Source organism: Acyrthosiphon pisum, chromosome A1, assembly GCF_005508785.2.
Source record: "Acyrthosiphon pisum isolate AL4f chromosome A1, pea_aphid_22Mar2018_4r6ur, whole genome shotgun sequence".
In the NCBI taxonomy this organism is placed as follows: Eukaryota; Metazoa; Arthropoda; class Insecta; order Hemiptera; family Aphididae; genus Acyrthosiphon; species Acyrthosiphon pisum.
The window spans coordinates 91,397,445-91,418,607 of NC_042494.1; the positions used below are offsets into that span (position 1 = coordinate 91,397,445).

At 30.3% G+C, this 21,163-nt stretch overlaps 1 protein-coding gene across 6 annotated transcripts in view; it reads right to left on the minus strand.

The window, feature by feature from the left end:
- The window catches only part of LOC100159515, a 383,802-nt gene that overhangs the window by 24,291 nt on the left and 338,348 nt on the right, over positions 1–21,163 (minus strand). For all 6 annotated transcript variants that reach the window (XM_029487770.1, XM_016801133.2, XM_029487768.1 and 3 more), the window contains 3 exons: positions 7,048–7,184; positions 720–920; positions 11–354 (listed from right to left, as the gene is read on the minus strand). In XM_029487770.1, the coding sequence (XP_029343630.1) occupies positions 11–354; positions 720–920; positions 7,048–7,184 (682 nt within the window). The remainder of the gene's footprint in view (positions 1–10; positions 355–719; positions 921–7,047; positions 7,185–21,163) is intronic.

Consider the following 21,163-nt stretch of genomic DNA (forward strand, 5'->3'; position numbering starts at 1 on the left):
ATAGACATACCTGAGTGTACGTTGACTTCGATCGTAGTTTATGACTTGGTCTTTAATATGAATTTTGTGGGCATTTGGCTGTCTGACTACGATCAGGGCGCGCTTAGACTTCGGGGCCGTTCTCTGTTCTATCCTATAATAGCAAGTGACGTTTCTGGGATAAGCTCCCGGGAAATTGGGCGACTGGACTCTGCACAGTTTACGGTCGCACTGATCGAGGATCCTGTCGCAGTAGCTTCCTGTTATCATCTGTCCTCGCCACGTCTGGAAGGTACTATTTCCGTACCGGAGGTGTGCGTCGCTCTTTTTCAAATATTTGTACGATAATTTGAAATCGAAATTGTAACCGATGCCCTGTAGACATAACATTATAATATTTCAATAACGTATTATCGTATTTATCGTAGTACAAAACTCTAATGTATACATCTGCATGATATTAGGGCGATTTATATCTCGGTAGGACTAAATATTATTATAGCGGCGTTCGCTTTGAATTACGGAACGAATAAATCTTCACCCGAGTGTTTTCACGACATACGTCTATATAATATATATATATATATATATTATGTATGTGTGTGTGCAGTATAATATATATTTCGCTAATACGCTGTCTATAACACGAAGTTATGTTTCTGTTTTTCATAAAAAAAAAAAGTTTTTAATTTGATTCCGCACGACTTCCGTATTGATAAATGATTTATAAGGGTTCTTACCTGTTCGGAGAGTTTGGATAGTGTGAGAGTCAGATTTATCGACCGGGTTTCACTGTAGTAAACCGTAAAGCCCCATGCACTACCACACCACTGACCGCCGGTGTCTGGCAATTGAGACTCTCTGATGGACATGTACCCATCTGGACATCCGTCCAACGTGTACGAAACGAATCTGCCCACGGTGAACGTGTCAAACGTCAACTGAAATATTATTAATATATATTTTATAATTAGGTGTTAAAAATAAAATTATTATACGTAAAGGGGTTGAAATCGTAAGACTGCAGTAACGCGTTTAACACTATTTACCAACACTATTTATATTATGTATATATAAATATATAATATATTGTTTGTAATATTATTATTGTGCATCTAGAGTTTCACTAGGTATTTGCTGCATTATTATAAATCATATTTTATCGACATTGGTATACATATTATATATGTTTTTGAATAAGTAACGCACAGTCGACATATAATATTAATTCCACGACGAAATCGGTACCCATATTATGCGGCTGCAGACTGTCCCGGTTCGTTTCATAATAATGCTAATTTACCTACATTAATGTTTCAAAAATTAATTTAGATTTTAGACTAATCGCTAAAGATTCGTTAAACAGTATATAAATATTCAATCGAATCCGGTCGTTATATTATTATCTCAGTCGCGATAAAATTAAATAGGCAATATTTTGGAAACAAGCGTAATTTAATTTGACATAATTACAGCCATAAAATTAAATTAAACTGAATTCTAAGTTTAGGAAAACTGAAAATATATATAATATATTCAGTTTAATTGGAATTTAATACTCAAAATCGTTTGCTTTTTTGCCAACATTATTCCTATAAAAAGAAAACCATCAGACACTATATATATGTATAGATATACTATTATATTATATAGTATATACTGCACATAGTAAATTAATGTCAGTTTCGAGTTTTTTTTTTATTCGTGGAAACGGTTATTTGCATTACGAATTTGTCTGATTGAGCAACCGAGTGACAAACGGGACTGGGTAATCACAGCAGCTAGGCGCTAGGTAATAATATTTTGGAACATTGGTAATACAAATACAAATACAAATACAAAATTGAATTAACATCCGTAGCTTTGGTAATAATAAATTCGGTTATGAACCTTCAATAAGAGCATTAGTATATAAGGCTGTTCTATCTGTTTGTCTGGATTTACATAAATCCATAAAATCATTGGTTATGTTCATCATGTTTTCCCGTACAAGTGGTACAACCATCAATAATTCCTATTTAGGTAGAAGGTAATATTATATTAAAATAGGTTCTCCGCGGTATACAGTCGACTACTCTTGTTTAAATATTACGTTAACTACCTACTCTGAGGTTTTAGTTGAATTTTGAAACATCGAAGTTTCTTAAAATATAATATGATTTGTATGAAACGATAGTTAGGATATACGTATGCAATTACTAAGGTAGGTAAATAGACTAAATTTATTACAAACTGTATACCTATTTAAACTTGTAAATTGAGAATAAAACTAAAACTCACTAAATGTGTTAAGTTATAATTGATTCAACTGCTTATAATTTTTAATTGTTTTTTATGTTTACTAATAATATTTCAATCAGAAAAAAAAATGAGATATAATCATATTATAATCGTAATACTATAATATTGTACAACATCATATTATAGTAGTTCAACAATTGTAATTTATTATTCATATGCTATATTTAATATTAAAGTAGAATATACTAATATACATTTTTATCTGCTCTTCAACGATATATAATTATGGTATAACGGCGGTGTAACATAATATGATGTTAGTTAAAGTGGTTAACATTATTACCCTTCACTAATACCATTCAAAATTAGACAGCATCGTGCACGTTAGGTATACCTAATTACAAGGAAATAACATAGCTGCAGGTAATAATATTCAAGTTTGAATTGGGTTTTCATTATTTTGATATAATGAAACCATACAGTGAATGAGTATACTTGAAACCGGCAGAACAGTATTGAAGATAGGTAGTATAATAGTGGCTGCTGCACTACAAATAATATTGTGTATTAAAATGGCTTATTCTAAAAGTCAAGACTAGGTATCAATATAATATGCAACGATATTATTGAAAACCGTATACCCATGTGTGTGTGTGTGTGTGTTCAAATATGGCGTATCCTACTCAAATACTAGCGTTTGGTATTTATAATTTAGTATTTACCATCTGCGTTCGTTTTAATTTTGCTCATTATTTTAATGAAACATATAATAATATGTTGTAAAAACATAATTTTACCCATCGTATTAAACTTGGTTTTAACCAGCGTAAAGTAACGGACGCTCCAAAATCGCGAGAAGTACTTAAATCTGTAAAAAGAGAACGACTCGAGTGTTGCGCGTCTGGACGTAAGGACCATTAAAGAATTTAAAAAGTACTTCATCCGTTTATGCATAATACATTTATGTCCTTTTGATACTACTCTACATAAAGGATATATTTTTACATAGGTTTTTGTTTTGTCTTGTTTTTTTTTTTCATAGGAAAAAATGAAGTAAAAAGACCGAAATTCTGTGTAAATATAATCCAGATATGAGTACATTTCATTGTATGCTGCAGGTACCGATTGAATAATTCATAACAGACAACTGAAATACATACATTCATACATAATATTATAATATATATATTATATATAATTACAATTTTTGCCAGCGGTCCATGTGTAAAAAAATCACAAACACGCTATTTTGTGATATTTATCTTTGTTCTTTGTATATTACATTTTCAGTTAAAAACATTAAAACGAATTTAACTCCTCTATATTCAAAATGGACGAACACATATTATTATTATATGTGTGTTAAAGTACTAAATTCCGTAATATACATATGACTAGAAAAAACACAATGCGAATTACATATAAAAGCAATCTAAAGCCAAAGTCAAAGTGTCAGCTATCACAATAATGGAATACTTGTTCGACGAGTGTTTAACAGAGTTAATAACGTTTATGATTAATTAAAAATGTATTTCAATAGTATTTAAAATTACTGCGTAATATCGGAATCATTAAAATCGAAACCAAAGTGAATTCATTGCATAATATACGAGTTTTTTTTTGTTACTCTGTTCAAGAAATTAAGTAAAGTCAAAATGTTTCTTAAATTAATTCTGGAGCATAATGTATACAAGCAGGTGGGACTTGATTGTCCCGGAAATTCTTAATCATCATACACAACAAATAATTCGAGCCAGAGACGTATTTTTAAATAAAACAACCGATAATATAATATTATACGATATAATAATTATTAATTACTTAAACTTTTTTGTAAACATAAGTACCTAAATAGAAAAACAGTTTAATACCTAATTGGCCTGTATATATAATAATACGTTGATTGATTAATTGAGCCAATGAAAATTATACGCCCGGGAATCAATCCCTGACTACATCCCCCTAGTTCTGTCTCTGATACTACACATAGGAAAATACAATTTGCGTAGTTTTGTATATTAGATTTTTCACATAATATATTCTTCAAATCTATTTTACTGTATTTTTAATAATTTAAACATGAAGGTCATGACAATAATAAGTATAAGAAAAAACGTCATAATTTCGATTCAAGTTTATTAAAATATATTTTTACCATAATAGTTTATATTTTTAATTTGTTTGTTTTCAGAATTTTTAATTGCGTGTTTTTTTTAAGTCTTTTGTGGTTTTTAAAGCATATATTTCTAACAACTTGTAATAGATTTTTGTTTTTATTCGAGGAGGATATTAAATTCAAAAACATGAAAGTAAAACAAATTTTTGATTGACAATAGAATATTGTCCCATTTTTAAATTTATATATTAAAGTTTAATCCCACTGCAGATACAGATATTAATAATAACATGTAGGTATAATGTATAAATATTTGTATAAATAAATAATTCCATAGGTACCAATTATTTCACGAAAAATATTAAATATTTATGACCTCATACAATTATTTGTTCAATGCAATATTTATTATAATCTTGGTTTCAGTTTATGTTTTAATTTAAAGCATCATTATTAAAAAAAAAAAAATGACTTTAATTTTGTTGAATATTTAATTATTAGTGTTATAACTTATAATGATTACCTATATTATTATGTATATTACATGGAATTTTTTCCCCATAAAATCGATGAATATTTATTTTACCCTCAACTAATTAGTTGATATATATTAAAATAATGAGATCTCAGTCTCAGATCAATGGGATAATGTCTCACATTGGTCCTTTTTTGTAAATAATACACTTACAATGATTATTATATATTCTTGCATTCCATTAATTTAAATATCTTGAGGTTGTTTTTAAAAACCATAATGGATTAACAAGGAAACTTAAGGGGTATATTTTAGTAGTGTTCACAGTTAGTTTTTACATAATAATTTTGCTTAATTTAATAATGTTAGAAGTCTTATTATTTACAAAAGATTAAAAAAATATGAATGTTTTTCATGTTTTTTTTCAACTTTGTTAAATTATTAAAAACATTTATGTATGCATTTAAGGCGTGGACTAATTATACAAAATAAACAATTGATTTAAAATACTTTTTAAATATTCGAGAGCAATTCAATTTTAATAGTGGTTGATTATAAATAAATATTAAATTTTTTTAGCAAAAGTAGGTACCTACTAATTATTACTTAATGTTATAATATTCTATATGTTTACAGATATGATTATTTTATTGATTCCATATACTGAATACTGATACTTCTTGTAATTTGGGAGCCGGAGAATTAGTTTACATCCATGTGAACAAAAAAAAAAAAAGAATAAAATTCATTCATAGTTTTTATGACAAATTATTTTTGGTTTTGATAAATGTTTTCTCTTTTTCTATTCGTATTATCATTATCATAAGAAAGTAAGCAAGTTTTACATAAAAAAAAATAAAAATCAGCGTCTAGTAAATAACTGAACTTTGGTCATATAGTTTTTCTCGTGTTATTTTCTGAGTTTATTTGTAGAAGGAAAAAGTTTTTGCTTTTTATAATCGCACACTCAGTCAACTTTGATTGTTCGTAAAAAAAAAAAATACCAAAGTTTACACGAGGTAGAGGCACAGAGTAAAAGTTCCTTAAAAAAAACTTCGATGCTTCAGGGAGGAATAAGATTGAAATTTGCAGTTTCATTTTGTTTCATTTTCCAATTATGGTGTTTTCTTTATTGTTTTAATTTAATTTTTGTATAAAATACGATGCCAAGTACATGTATGATACAAATGGTTTTTGTATTTATTATTATGATTTTGTTATATATGTATACAATATACATAGAAGAAGTCGGTATTCGGTCGGTTGTTTTATGACTTTTTCAATCAAACTTTCCCCCGAACGTTATGAAGCTAGTTTTTACTGCACAATATAATATCATCTTTCTAAGTTCATATACATATTATATACATAAATACATTTAATTGTGTCGTGTTTTTTTTTATATTTCGTTTGAATAACGCGCACAACACGATTTTTCATAGTGTCTTCTGTGCAATATAACTTACGTTGGGTATATCGGGAGATAAGTTGTATGATAATAATATTATGTTATACGCGATACGCACATAACATGTACCTACATAATAAAATAGAAATAATAATATTTTAATAAATATTATGTCCGTGTCACGAAGACTAAAACGATGCGTAGATATCGACCGCACGTATTATATTCATGCAGAATCTTAAATTCCGGTTTAATATCAATATTGTCCATTCGTTTCTCGATCGTATAACAATATAATACAATAACAACATTACGAGTTTAATCCCGAACGAATGGTATACAACAGTACAATGCATGTCGGGATTTCGATGCGATCACGTTTTAAATCCAATAGTCGATTATCTACTGCATATTATATTATCTCATCCGACCGACTGAAATCGTTTCGACATCAACCATGTATATAACCTAACCTCACACACGAAGTGGGTCGTGGGTGCCTCATATTATACGAGTAGTATTGCTCTACAGCAGAGTTTCTCAACCTTTGGCACGAGGACCACTAGTGGTACGCGGAAAGCCCAAAAAAATAATCTTTGTTTAATCAAGTGGTACATGAAAATTTCCAAACTGTGTACGTGGTACGCGGATTTAAAAAGGGTTGAGACCGCTGCTCTGCGGTATTGAAGCATAACGATTATTATCATTATATAATATATTGTAAAAACCTACAGTCGTGCTTTATTGACATGGTGTGAAATGTAAAGCTCAAGTTAACGCCTCCGACGGATATCGTCGCGAGCAGGTGCGCGCCAACGAACGGTTTACCTGTATTATGTCGCCGTACTTGCCGCCGGCCGCGGTGAAGTTCAAGTAGCACAAGAACGGCAATCGGTCTTCCCTGGGTCGCCTGACTTCCAGCTCGTACGTCCTGCCGACCTCGCCGTGGTACGTCCGGTTGCAAGCTGCGAAACACACACAAACGATAATAATATTATAATAATATTATAACGACGCGATAGACACGTCATGACGGCGTATATACGCCATGTACGATATCATATTAATATATTGTACGTTACGCGCGCGTTACGTCCCGATACGGAGGCGACAATAATCGTCATCGTTAAGCGAATCTCTACCCCCCCTCCCCCTCTGGGATCCTCTTAAACTTCGGCCGACAGGCGTTGCCGAGAAGTTTTGGCGATAATGCGAATTAACTTTCCACACACGCGTGTGTGAAATAATAATAATTGCCGTATAACTGGAATCGTCATCGGACGTGTGCCAACAGCGGCGGCACAGTCGTATAATAATTTACGCGAGCTGCACGCTCCCGCCGACTTCTTTGAACACACAATATCAGTTTCCAGAGTTCTCCGTGATGGCAGTGGTTCAGGGCTTCGCGCATTAACGACCGAGGTTATGGTTACACAGTTGCACACGTTTTGCATGTTATCCAAACGTGATACGCGGATAGCGACAAACTTTATTTTCTCGGTACGGTGCGCGTGGAATCGGAGAACCTTTATGCGCGAGAATTTAATATTATTATTACTGTATCTATATCCGCGTTATAATGTTCGTATACACCTACCTATAATATTATGATGTGTATCGCGCGTATTGTGTGTGCATATATTATTATAATACGCGTGACGGGGGGGGGGGGGACCTTTTTGGGGAAGTTGGTAGGTAGGATTTATTGAGCCGATCTGGGTTACGGCGAACGGCAGACGAGCATGTCGCGCAGAAAAATAAAAATTCATCGTTGCGGAAATCGAAAAAAAAAACTCGTTTTACTGGAATAATTTGAGAACAACTCCGACACGTATATTACCTATTACATCGATCGGCTGGAAAATCATACGAAGCAGTCTATACATAGATACGCGCGACAGTGCAACCTGATGTCGGTTATTGGCACCACTGCATAGTGCTCACCCGTCTTTCATTCAGCCATAATTATTATCTGTCAACAAAATGACTGGTTTTACATTCACTCGTTTAGCTCGTAAATTATTTTTTAAAAAAAGTCACATTTTTTATGTCACGTTATATAATTATTACTTTACATAGTTCACGTGCGTCAGGCAAAATTGGAATCGCATTTACAGATAACTAACAGGTATTCATAATAATAAACATAACGACTTTATTAATAAATCATAAAATAAAGAAACCTTCAGGTAGGGAGCACAGCTGAGCTAGTAAAAATAATAATTATTGCTTACTGTATTGTTTTTACTTTTTAATTTGTATCAGTTAGTTGAATATAATATGGGTTGTGTGTGTTCTATCCATTTCAGAGTTCAAGTACCTCTATTCGAATACTATTTGAACTAATTGTCAACTATAACAACGAGTTAGGACCTTTTAATAATAGTACCACAAAAAACAAATATTTTAAAAGAGTCTAGACGGCTAACGATCTGTAAATAATTTATACAATTTCAACAATAATAAACAAATGTGGTCGAGTTTACATTATTTGCACGTTTTATACATTTAACATGATTTACAAATAGCTTTTCGTTGCAAAATACAGCCATCAAAGTAGGTAGCTTATAGCGACAAAAAGCTCTATATTAACATATTTGTTGTAAGTAATAATAATAATATACGTAATTTGTTTAGTACTGAAAGTTGTAAATTTGATTCAATATCACGAGTCATGACTATTTTGGGTTTTAATTTTAAATATTTTATTTTTATGTTATGAATGGCAGATTATCAAGAACTTCTTCTAATTTTTTTGGAAAATATGTTTTTATCGTGGTTATAAAAATATTATTAAAATAAAACCACATTTTTATTATTTTTACTATTAGGTTATTTACGCCAGACGGCAGTTTAACAAGGCCAAAAATGGTTACAAGAAAATACATTGATAACTTAAATGATAAAATTTAAAAAAATGATTAATATAATAATATATATGATAGTAAATTATTTACATACTAAATTTAGACGTCCCATATATATATATATTAATATATTATATTAGATTTATAACTCAACAAAATACATGTAAATAGTCATACCGAGATTTAATGTTATTAATATTTTGTTCTTTATTTCAATGACAAAAAAAAAAAAAAAACAAAAATTATTCAATCAAACTGTTTTGGTATTTTACTCAAATTACCAACTTACAGTTCTATAATCCACGGACGCTGTATTTGTGTATTACATTATTTTAATTGGTATTATGTTTGAACAATGTACATCGTCTTATATAAATCTTACAAAATAATGTTCGATTGTTTATTTTACTGTGGATTTGGTTGTTGTCTGCTTGTTGAACTTAAGACATAAAATGATAACTACAGTATAACAGAGAAACCGGTAAATATTTTGAATTTTGTTTGATTATTATATTGTTTTTATACATATTATGGCAAATATTATAGCATATAACCTCTGGCGGCAGATACAAATATTTCAGTTGTTCGTCGCGTTGTACACATCCAATTTGGCCGAGTTCGAATAATATAACAATATGTACCTAATAGGTATTGTGAATTTATAACTAGCTCCAATGTAAATATTGTATACCTGGCTGAACATGGTAATTTATTTCTAATTTGTATACACAACGGCCGAACGCGTGTGTAGATCGAGTGTTGTGTTTTAATCACGAATCAAAATTACAGAGTGTTAAATTTAAATTTCCTGACAATTCACTCAAATATGAATTTCAATTATCGAGCAGAGGGAGGGGGGAGGGGGTGGCTTGTTTAAAACTACTTCGTTGAAATTTTATCCAACGACTTTCCACGTCGTTCCACCTTCTGTAAGACGTCTTGGTTGTTTTTTTTTTCACCACTGTGTAATTAGTTTAACAATACTTTAAAGTGTGCCGTTTTAATTATACGACGAAGGTATCGTGTTTTAAAATTCTGTGTATAATCGGAAAATATATAGACCGTGTATAATTTTAATTATTTTGAATGGCTGTACCTGCAGATAACCTGAATAATATATAATATCATATAACTTTAAATTGTTTGTTTTTAGTTGAAAATCGTGTGTATGGCACGGGTAAAATTGCGTTATCTTTTTCGATTTTTCATATAATCCAATAAAGAAATATAGAAACTAATACGAGTACAACACGTATAAAAATATTCAATTATCCATAATCAAATAACGTTAATTGAAAACAAATGTTTGTGGTGCATTGTTGCTAGGAACGAGAACTTCAGTATAATTGAATGTTGTGAAAAGGAAGTGCGATGGAGAAATTTCTACCTATATTTCGTTGTGAATTAATCATACTTGATTTAAACAACTCATCATATTATATATACGATGCACAATCATGGAATTTGTGTGATTACGGTTATTTTTTCAGCTCGGTGAAGGCGTGTTAACCAGAAGCCGAGATCTTATTTCCATTGCTTCACTTGAAAAAGAATTAGTATCGGTACTCACTGATGACACTCACAAATATTTTGGGTCCCTAGCTAATTAATTTACTTAATATAACCGTGGTCGGCTATGCTCTCACACCCCCTTTATTAAACCCAAAAACATAAACCACAAAACAACAAAGATTTCATAACTCAAGTTTCTACTTACTTTTGAAGTTACAACCATAATCGTGCGGAAACTTGAGTTTCCCTGGCGATCGAGGTAATACTGGTATTTTTTTTTAATGGATGAATAATAAAGTATAAACTTAAATATTTATTATTTCGAGTAAGTTAGTTATTCATAATATTACTAAATATATAATAGGCATATTTTTGGTTGAAATGTCTAAAATCATTCCCAAATTGTAATTGTTACAAGAAACTCGTAAGGACTACCTACTATGACACCGCAGGAGGGAGATGCCTAACTTTTTAGAATTAACACAGTACATTTAACATTGCAAACAAACATTTTTTAAAAATCTTAAATTATTAAATCTCTTTAACGAGAATATTTTTTATTTATAACATTGTCTTCTTGTTTTTTTTGGGACAAATTTCCTTTTCGACTTTTATCGTTCGTGGTTATAAAATTGTAGATCTATTATGTATTATACTGTGTTAGATATCAATACATACCCGTATTTTGTAAAAAGTAATACATTTATATATCATTAATAAATTATTAACTTTGTAATTTTCCAAAAATTCCTAATTAAGTCGACTTAATCCTATGCGTCCTAATTCGAAAAAAAATTGGTGTACGCTAAAATATCTGAAAATGTAGTCGAAGTACTCAGTCCTCTGAGCGAGCTCTACTTATTTCACATATTCAACGTAACCACCATTACGTCTGCGGAATTTAAGGCTGTAAATTAAACTAATATAAATTGTAATGGATGTTATATTGTGATTTCTACAGCAAACGACTGGTTTTGATTTTTCAACTGTGTGAATATAATATCAACATCTACATAACATTGTTTTCGTCAAATATCAATTTATAACAATTTTAATATATCGTATCTATTAAAATCGGTACAGATAAATATATATTTATAATTTATATCAGTATGTAATTTTTTTGTTATTTATTACAGTGTATATATATCATTATTTCTCTACATGAGTAACTTAATATAGCTACATTTGATTGATGACGTATGTGTACATTCAAAAAGTAATTATAATTGTGGATACAATATAGATTGTTTTGATTTTTGGTGGCTCTTTGAAAATATATAGGTTTAAAATGTAAATACGTGTAATATGGGTTAGAAAATACATTCCAAACGAATGGTAAAACGCATATAGCATTGAACCGAACATCATAAATATTCCATACAGTAAAATGTTCATATCTTTCGAATTATATTTTATACAATCATTATGTGCATACATTTAAATTACTAAATTATTTTGTTGAAATTGTATTCAATTATGTACGGTATTAAAAACTTATGTTGTAATTAGAGAGTTTTAGAGTTAAGTTTTGTGTATGTATAATTGTATATATACAGTGTATTCTTAATTCTTACTTTTTAGTAAATACACTTTTTAAATATTTAATACTTATTATACTATATACATGAACACTTTACGTATACGTGTATACTTTTTAGATAGGTACGAGGTACCTAAGTGAAATTACGTTACTCAAAACATTTAGGTAATACGAATTACGAACAAATTGCAAGAGAATAACATTAAAAACGTTGCATATATAGTCGTATACTGTAGAATAATAATTATATCATTGTGAAACCGTTAAATGTTTGGTAACTTTTTTTTGCTTATAATATAAGAATAGAAAACTTTAAAAAGTTAATTTAACATAATATAATATATTTTCATTGTTTTTGTTAGTAATACAATTTTTAAAAGTACGGAAGAATAACAACAATAATATATTATTATATATTATTTTAACTGTACACTTAGGTACACTTGTTCGGTAATTGCTCGAATTACGTGTTAATGAATTTCGGATAAAAATAATTGGATTATAAACTAAAATGCGCATTTTTAATCATGCCATACCTACACTCCTAATCTTTAATATTATTCAAATATTCAATTAGATCATTATTAATGGTTGCCCGGACTTCAGATATTTCCATTGTTGACAAGACGGCAAGCACAAGTACACAACACTTTTGGTTTTATTATGCGGCCAGAATGAAATAATTTTTAATTCGCAGCGTCGTGGCTGATCGGTAATGCGTCCAATATTGGTCGGAAATTCATCACATAAAATAAATCGAAATGGAAATAAGTATAAAAATGACAGATAATTCTGAGAAGCTAATCGATAAAAGTTATAGAGTATAGACTCTATAATGTCCTATAATATCCTATAATATCTTATAGAATCCTATAATATATATATATTATATCGGAAGAAATTAAATCACGATTAAATTTCGGTTTAAACCTATACACGGTTTTACCTAGAGAGCCTAGATAAAAAGGCTCTTTAGTCGTACCGATTCATTTACTAATTTTTGGTATTTAGATTGGTTAGCAACCTTCGTTGAGTTTTTCGTCAAACAATGACTGGTTAGGTTATAATACACTTATGTATACCTAATACTACTGTTCTCAAGATATTTACAGTTCGACTGTCGAATCTTCTCGATTATTGATGACCATAATGTTATTTTTTCTAGGTTCAAGCCAGCTATCATAATATTATTATATTATATTATATAACAATGTCACGTTACAAATAATAATTTAATTCACCACCGTTCACCGTTTCACAAACACATTCTAATATTATTTCTGGTACCCCGAGTTCGGCCCACGATATTGTTTTTCAACCACCACCCGTTAACCACCCTCTACCAAAACGCTATAATAATAAATTAAAATTACACAAGCCTGCGCGCTCATTATTCACGAAAAAACATCACCAACATTTGCCCGGTTTTAATAGGTAACAATAATGCCACTGTCCTACTCGAAAACTTCTTTCGACTCTCCCTGCAACTCTGTTGTTCCTTTCATTTCATTATTCTCCAAATACTCCAAGTACACACATAAAAGTCGTCTTTTCATTTACGATACGCCTTCTAATGTGCCAACTTTTTTTCCAACAATTATTATACTATCTATTTCAAACTTTTTGCTCGCGTGTACCCTGCACTCTCGAATCTGTGCGTAATCAATAAGGGAGCGGTCGATAGCCCTTTTCCCGATTATCTCTGCCCCCCGATTGTTCCGGCGTCTCATAATATTCCGAGTCGGAGATGAACTGAATCCGGTGTTTCGTAGTTATTTCGTCGATATAATATAAACGATATCGTCACGGCGATAATAATAATATATAATAGTCGTTCAACACTATATTCTAACTCTTCGATACATTTGAGACAAACTAAACAATTTACAATATTATCAAGCACAGCCGCCAGTTAGCGTATATTATTCCGTATGCACTTTGTTCATTTCGAGAATTGCCTCCGGCGAATAAACGGAAACGACCCACAGGCTGCAAACCCTTCTGCCGAGAATATACACACTATCCCGAATGTTAATTGTTATTTACACTTACTATGTAAATCTCGGGAATCTCTCTCAAAACGTCTCGGGTGGGATACCCTCTTTTTGAAAAAATAAGAATAATGAGCTCGTTTCGTGTCCACAAACTCCCGATTAATAATGCAGCAGACGAAATCGTTACGGAAAACGCGTCGATTTCAATTTGGCGAAATACACAATATTATAATTTATTGTTATCATAGGACTTCGTACTAATTTTCGTTACAATCTAACGTCTTGGTGCACAAATAGTGTACATGTTTGATTAATTTGTTTGGTAGGGTACCCGATTGTGTAGTGTGTATATTTTCGGTAATTTAAAACACCATTCAAGACGAACAATAAAGTATAATACCAGACGACGACGAATAAATAGTATATTATTAGATGACGATAATTATTGGTTTATTCGTTTTCTATATTATCATTTAATTTATTTTTTTTAGACATTTTTATTTATTTATTTATTTTTTCAAATATACCGGTTAATTAGTAATTATGTTTTTTTAGAGATAAAAGTATAATTGAAAAAATCATTCACCTGATCTGTTTTTACCCTCCCTGCACAACATAATCACATAATGAAAATTAAATGTTAGCTGATTATGAATTAATATAATGCAAGTTCAATTTAAAAAATACTGTCAAATGTAGCTGGATAAATTATGTTATTATTATACTGCTTTATATTACGATGAAATCTGAATAGTGAGTATGATCATTATAAACTTTTTATTATATTATTTTCTAAACCCAAAGTATAATGACGTAAAATATTATATGGTATATAAATTGAAAAAAATATTCGGAAAAGTAACTTATTAAAATAATTATATATATATTTGATTTATCAAACTGAACCAGAAGGATTGTGTAACGATTCTGGGGAATTTCTTTGAAAATAACTTAGAAAATATATATTATCCAGCGGAGTACGTACCATTTCATATATATACGGCCCTTTGTATGTACATACATTATTAATCCTTTAAGTTAACTTGCTTTTATAATATGTACCTTTGCGATCGTGTGAGATGTTTAATTTAAATTTAAAGTCAAAATGTGAAACATAAATACAATAAGCCTCATTTGCGATCTTGATGCATAAAACATAAAACATCACGCGATGCTATGAGACGCTTTTGATACTAGGTAATAGTATATTATTATAATATACTATTATTATAAAGAGTAAATTTTAAATAATATTACGTGACTGAGACCATGCAATATCTGTAGTTGACACTTTTAAACGTTTATTTTTTTTGCTTACGATTTTTCGACCAAACCCTGGCTATTCTATAACGAACTCCACCACAGCCAAAGAATAACACTCCCGTAGCTTATATTCCTGCGACGGCACACTAAAATCCTTAAAAATATGCTCGGGTTGATGAAAAAAAGTCCAATGTGTACGTATAAATAAAAATTGGCCAGAATCCAGTCCGGTAATCTTCTCGTAATTTATCGCTTTTTTCGGTACTATGAATGAAATGACAATAGGACCGGGGTTTTGGTTTATTTATTTATTTTTTTTATCATTTGAGGGGAAAATCGTTTTGTCTAACATTTTTACCCCAGACGTACCAAGCATAAACATATAGTTGGCAGGAATTCATTGTATTATACTCTGACCGGATGCAGAGCGTACTTCATATCCGGTATAAGCTTCACGGGTGTGTTGTCGGTTTGATTGTCTCATCATTCGTGGTTCATTTAACAAAAAAAAAAAAAAAATGATAAGTTTCATGTATTTTCGCCATATTAATCAATTTATTGTTTTATAAAATTTAGCTGTACCTATGTAAATACATTTTCAAAATAGGTATTAATGTATTATCCCTAAACTATGTGCGATTATTTTTTAAAAGTATTATAACTTTACAAATAAATCATTATTTGCTAGCTTATCATTATTGTTGAATTATGTACCATGCTTTTTGAACAGCATTCTGTTTTATTTATTTATTATTTATATATTTTTCTTGAATTATACTTGTGTGTGTGTGTGTGTGTGTGTGTGTAATTATATATATCATATATATCCTTAGCATATGATTTTTAGGTTACATTTTTTGTATTTCTTCTCAATTTTTAACGTACCTACTATAATTGGTCGGTAAACCAGAAGAATTAATTGGTGACAAAATGACAAAATGTAATGGTCTATAAGTTAAAAAATGAGCAATCGATTTAAAAAATAAAGTGACCTACAAGTGAATAGACCGTAAAGACGTATATGCTATTCAATACGACTGAACCGAGTCAACTTACCGTCTTCTTAAGACAGCGATATTAGGTTCAAGAAAAAATATCGTATGAAGACTTCAGGGATACCTATTTTCTTTTGTGAACATTTCTTTTAAGTTTTAATGAAAAAAGAAAAGGTAATCCAATTCAGTCAGAAGTATGTAAGTATTAAGTAATGTTGTTTTATATAGATATTATATATAGTACATATATATATCCTAATTATGTAGATAGGTAAATTTGTTAGGTAATTACAAATATTTACAATACAGTGGTAATATAGACGTTCTGAATTTGAGCACATGATAATGACCGAATAACTATTGAAAGTCACCGATTTATTAATTATTTACCATGTGCAAGAATTACAGAGTAAAATGCGTATTTTTAGATTATTGTACCGTCAGTTAAAATGGGCACAAACCGAGACAGTGAACGTTTATGTCAGGGGCGGCTCCAAAGACATGGTTTGGGGGGGGGCTGAGTTATAGTTTTCTGATAATTTTCAATATTATATTTTTTTATAATTTTGATATTTTGTTTTTAACAATATACAGTTTATATATAAATACTGAATTGGGAGGAAGCTGATTTTTTTAGTGCCCCCCTGGAGACCCCCTGGTTTATGTGTAATGATAGAACTGCCCAAGCCGTGAGATCTTCCCCGTGCAGCAGAGTCAATAATAATATTTTCTTGGTAGCACAATGTCATTATTATATATTTATATTAATATATTATACACATTACACATAATATTATACTGTTAACCTAGTTATGTAAATGGATATTTAAATACCTACTTATAAGTTTTTATTCAATAACAACACATTTTTGAGAATAATTTTAGCGATTGAACAGCTTAGTTGAAAAAGACTAATCGAAGATGTTTTTTTATTTATTAAAATTCAATATTATTAATATTACTATGGAAACTATAATCGATTAAATGCATGTTTTTCGTTAGGTATCCAATACAGTTGTAAAATAAACGTTTTAAATTCGAGCTCTTGACAACGATCGAATAATTATCGTCACCGACAATTTATTAATCACTCGCGCGATAATGCGCATATGAGATGTAGTTTACCCAGTAAAACGCGTATCTCGAGATTATCGTCACAATATATTACAAGACACGACCGTCAGTGTTATAGTTTCAGAATTGTAATGATTGAACTGCCCACGCGGTGCGATCGTCGCCGCGCAGCAGTGTCAATAATAATATTTTCTTGGCAGCATAACGTCATACATTATACGCGCTCGATGTTTGTCACACGTGCAATAAACTTAGGGCATAACAGTAATTCATGGCTCCGACACGAAAGTCCATTAGATTATTTCCCTGCGCGTTTTTATTCTCAGGTTCCTTCCTGAATGGCGGGCGCTCGCGAAATAATGGCCTAGCTATGGAAACGACACGCGCGATATTTATACCAGTCGAGATGTTAAAGACATTTGGAACACCCGGACACACACCAATAAAGTTCAATAAAGTACATAATAATAGTTGTTTCCAAACGTACTGAATAATATTACAAAATATGTGCCGGCGAGTTTCAGTTCGAATACTATAATAATATCTAAAATACGCGTGCAGTAGGTACGATATGCAAATGAAAATTTACAAAATAAAGGAATCGAAAGCGACTAAACTTTATGCGTGGGCACGGTATAATAATAGTATAGTAATATTATGCGTGTCGATTTCACTTTCGCAATACAATATTTTACTTTTTTATCCCAAGAATTCCTAAAATATGACTAAAAAAATCTATATTCTCATTACGTGCTAATATATTACGCCGGAACATGGCCTTACTTTTCATAAAAATATGTTCCATAATATTAGAGAATATTAAAAAAACATTTTTTTGAATCATTTTCAAACTATAAATGATCACGCTCGTTGTATTTTAACCTAACTTTGGTATCATACCATTACGTTTATCGTGCCTATAATAATATTATAATATAGTCATTAAAACTTAAAAAACAAAACAAACAATAAATGCTAGTAATTATATTCTATCTCTTCGTATTAAAAAAAAATTAAAAGTTTGCACGTCGTGCTTGTTTGTTAGTGTAAATGATCAACAGCCAAGTCTATCGCACTCATGGTTCTGAAATACGGAAAATAAGTAATGAAATACCTGAGTCTCGAGGATGTGCACTTCGAAGCTAATTTTTAAAATTTTGATTTTTAAAGAGGGTATATAACCGCTAACGAATATATTTTGTTTGTATAGGGTTGCATAATATGGATACAGAAAATAAAATAGTTATTATAATTGTTCACCAATAATTTAGACTTGTAATTCATATTTGGTAAAAATAGTCCATACCACTGTGTTAAAAATTTGTGCAGTTTCCATTTAACGGAATTTAAGAAGAGGTAAATCCACAGGCATTTAATTTATCAGCGCAAACACTGTGCAGGATCAGCTAGTTACTTATATACAAGATCAAAAGATTCAAATGCATGAACCGGGAAGAACACAATAATAAAATAAAATTACATATCAAATTATTTCATTTTATTCTGTTATGTTATAATACTATATAAGTCGATAAATCGTATTTATAACAAATAAATGTACACCTAGTATATGCAGTATGTGCTATACTGTACCTATTTAACTCATTATAATATGTTTGATAGAAGCTGCACACTTTTAGAGCTTAACACATTTTCTTCTTTGATACCTATAGTAAAATATATAATAATATTTCATGAAAATGTCAGTCTATTTATTTTTAATGCAAACCTCATGGCGTAGTTAATTGCAACGACTGGCGTTAGATTTACTAAATTAATATTGGTTTTATACGGAATTATCAAATTTTTCACGAACATAAATATTTTACTTATATATTATATTTTATAAATACAGAGACAATACATTTGTTTTGGAATAAATTCAATGGCTTTTTTTCTATTAAAACCCTTGGCACGTATTTGAATACGATTAAAACCACTAGACATTTGTATAATATCAAACAGGAGTGGAATTGACAACATATAAATAAAGTACTATATAGCTAGTTGACTCGGTTGTTATTTTAATCATATGTTTATCATTTGCTCATCAAAAGCTTATTGGACGGAAGTTTATTGCTAAAATCAGATATACGAACTTATCAACAACATTAATATCCTAGAGTACAGTGAACGGTTTATCGATCAATGATATTATAATATTGAATACTTCTAAGATATACTGTACCATTTCTACTCTTTCAAATAATCATAAAACGAAAAAAAATGTTCACATGAAAATCAAAACTTAGCCATTAATTATTAGTAGTTATTACTCGTAGATGTAACTGTTATTTAATGCATATTAATTGCATTATTGAAATGTCGTCAAATTGTATTAAGGTTTCGTGTAGTTAAAGGAAATAATTAGTGATTTAATTAATAAATTCGTTTTTTTTTTTTTAAATTAAAGTCGAATATTAACTGTTAATAATTATAAAGTGTTAATATATTACTGTTAATAACTATAGTTTTGAAATTATCATAGCCACCATATCTTTCAAACATATTATCTTAGAAATATCATTATACTTGGAAAGTTTAATAACTCATCAATAAAACTATTCATTTGAATATCAATTTATTATTTTTTATAGTTACATCAACATTTAAAAAAAAACCATTTATTTAACAATTATTTACAGCGGAAATAAAGATTGATTCCTATTTGAAAAAAATAACTAGGTATCGACAGATGACACTCTTTAAATAGGATAAAAATATAAGTATTTGAAAATAAAGTCATTGGTTATAGCGAATAACCCTATATACTGTACAATAAATTAATGTGTAGATAAACAATACGAGAAAACACATTACAAATAATGTGGTTTATGGGTTAAAAATAAAAACATACCAAAAATAAATGCAATAAAAATATTGTTTATTAAACACGAAACGTCAACTTCACGAACATTTCCGGTGAAATAGTTACTAAAATATTTTGTATCGAAAATTAAACGTATAATGTATCGGGCTATTGAATTCGAAAGATTTATTACATACGCGTTTTAAAAATATGAATTTCTACAATTATATTTTGTTTCAAAGTAAAAAGTATATATAGCTAGTAATTATTATTTTCCTAATTGCCTATGTCAATGAAAAGGAAAATCGATTACATTCTTGAGATCGATTTCAGAAAAAAATATATATAATAAATGTAATTATATTCTACATAGTTTCTTTACGTATATTTTTTCCCCGTTGTTTGCAGGGGTGGGTGTGAGGGAAGGGTAAATTTGGTGATAACGAGGGTTTGAAGCGCCAACAGTATGTCATCCATATGGCAGGTTTTTGAACTATTAAAATATTATTATTATTATTATTAAATACACATACACACACACACGACACACACCATACGACCGAGATAAAAAGGTGTTCGGGACCGATGGCCTTTTAATTACCCTAAATTGGCCACATCGTCGAAGGCCACGTCGACGTTTTGGCGAGACGATTAGGACTGCATGGGGTTAAAACGCCCGATACGAAATGCGTTCAAAAACATCAACGGATGGTGGCGAATCGACCAGTGTGTGTGTGTGTGTGTGTATGTGTGGGGGGAGGGGGTGAAAAAAGTGAGATCTCTGTGTACACACTTTTTAGCATAAAACATCAGAAAACGACGGCGGCGGCGGCGGCGATAACGTGCTAGCGGTGCGTGCGTCTTAATTTCGTATGCGAATCGCGTCA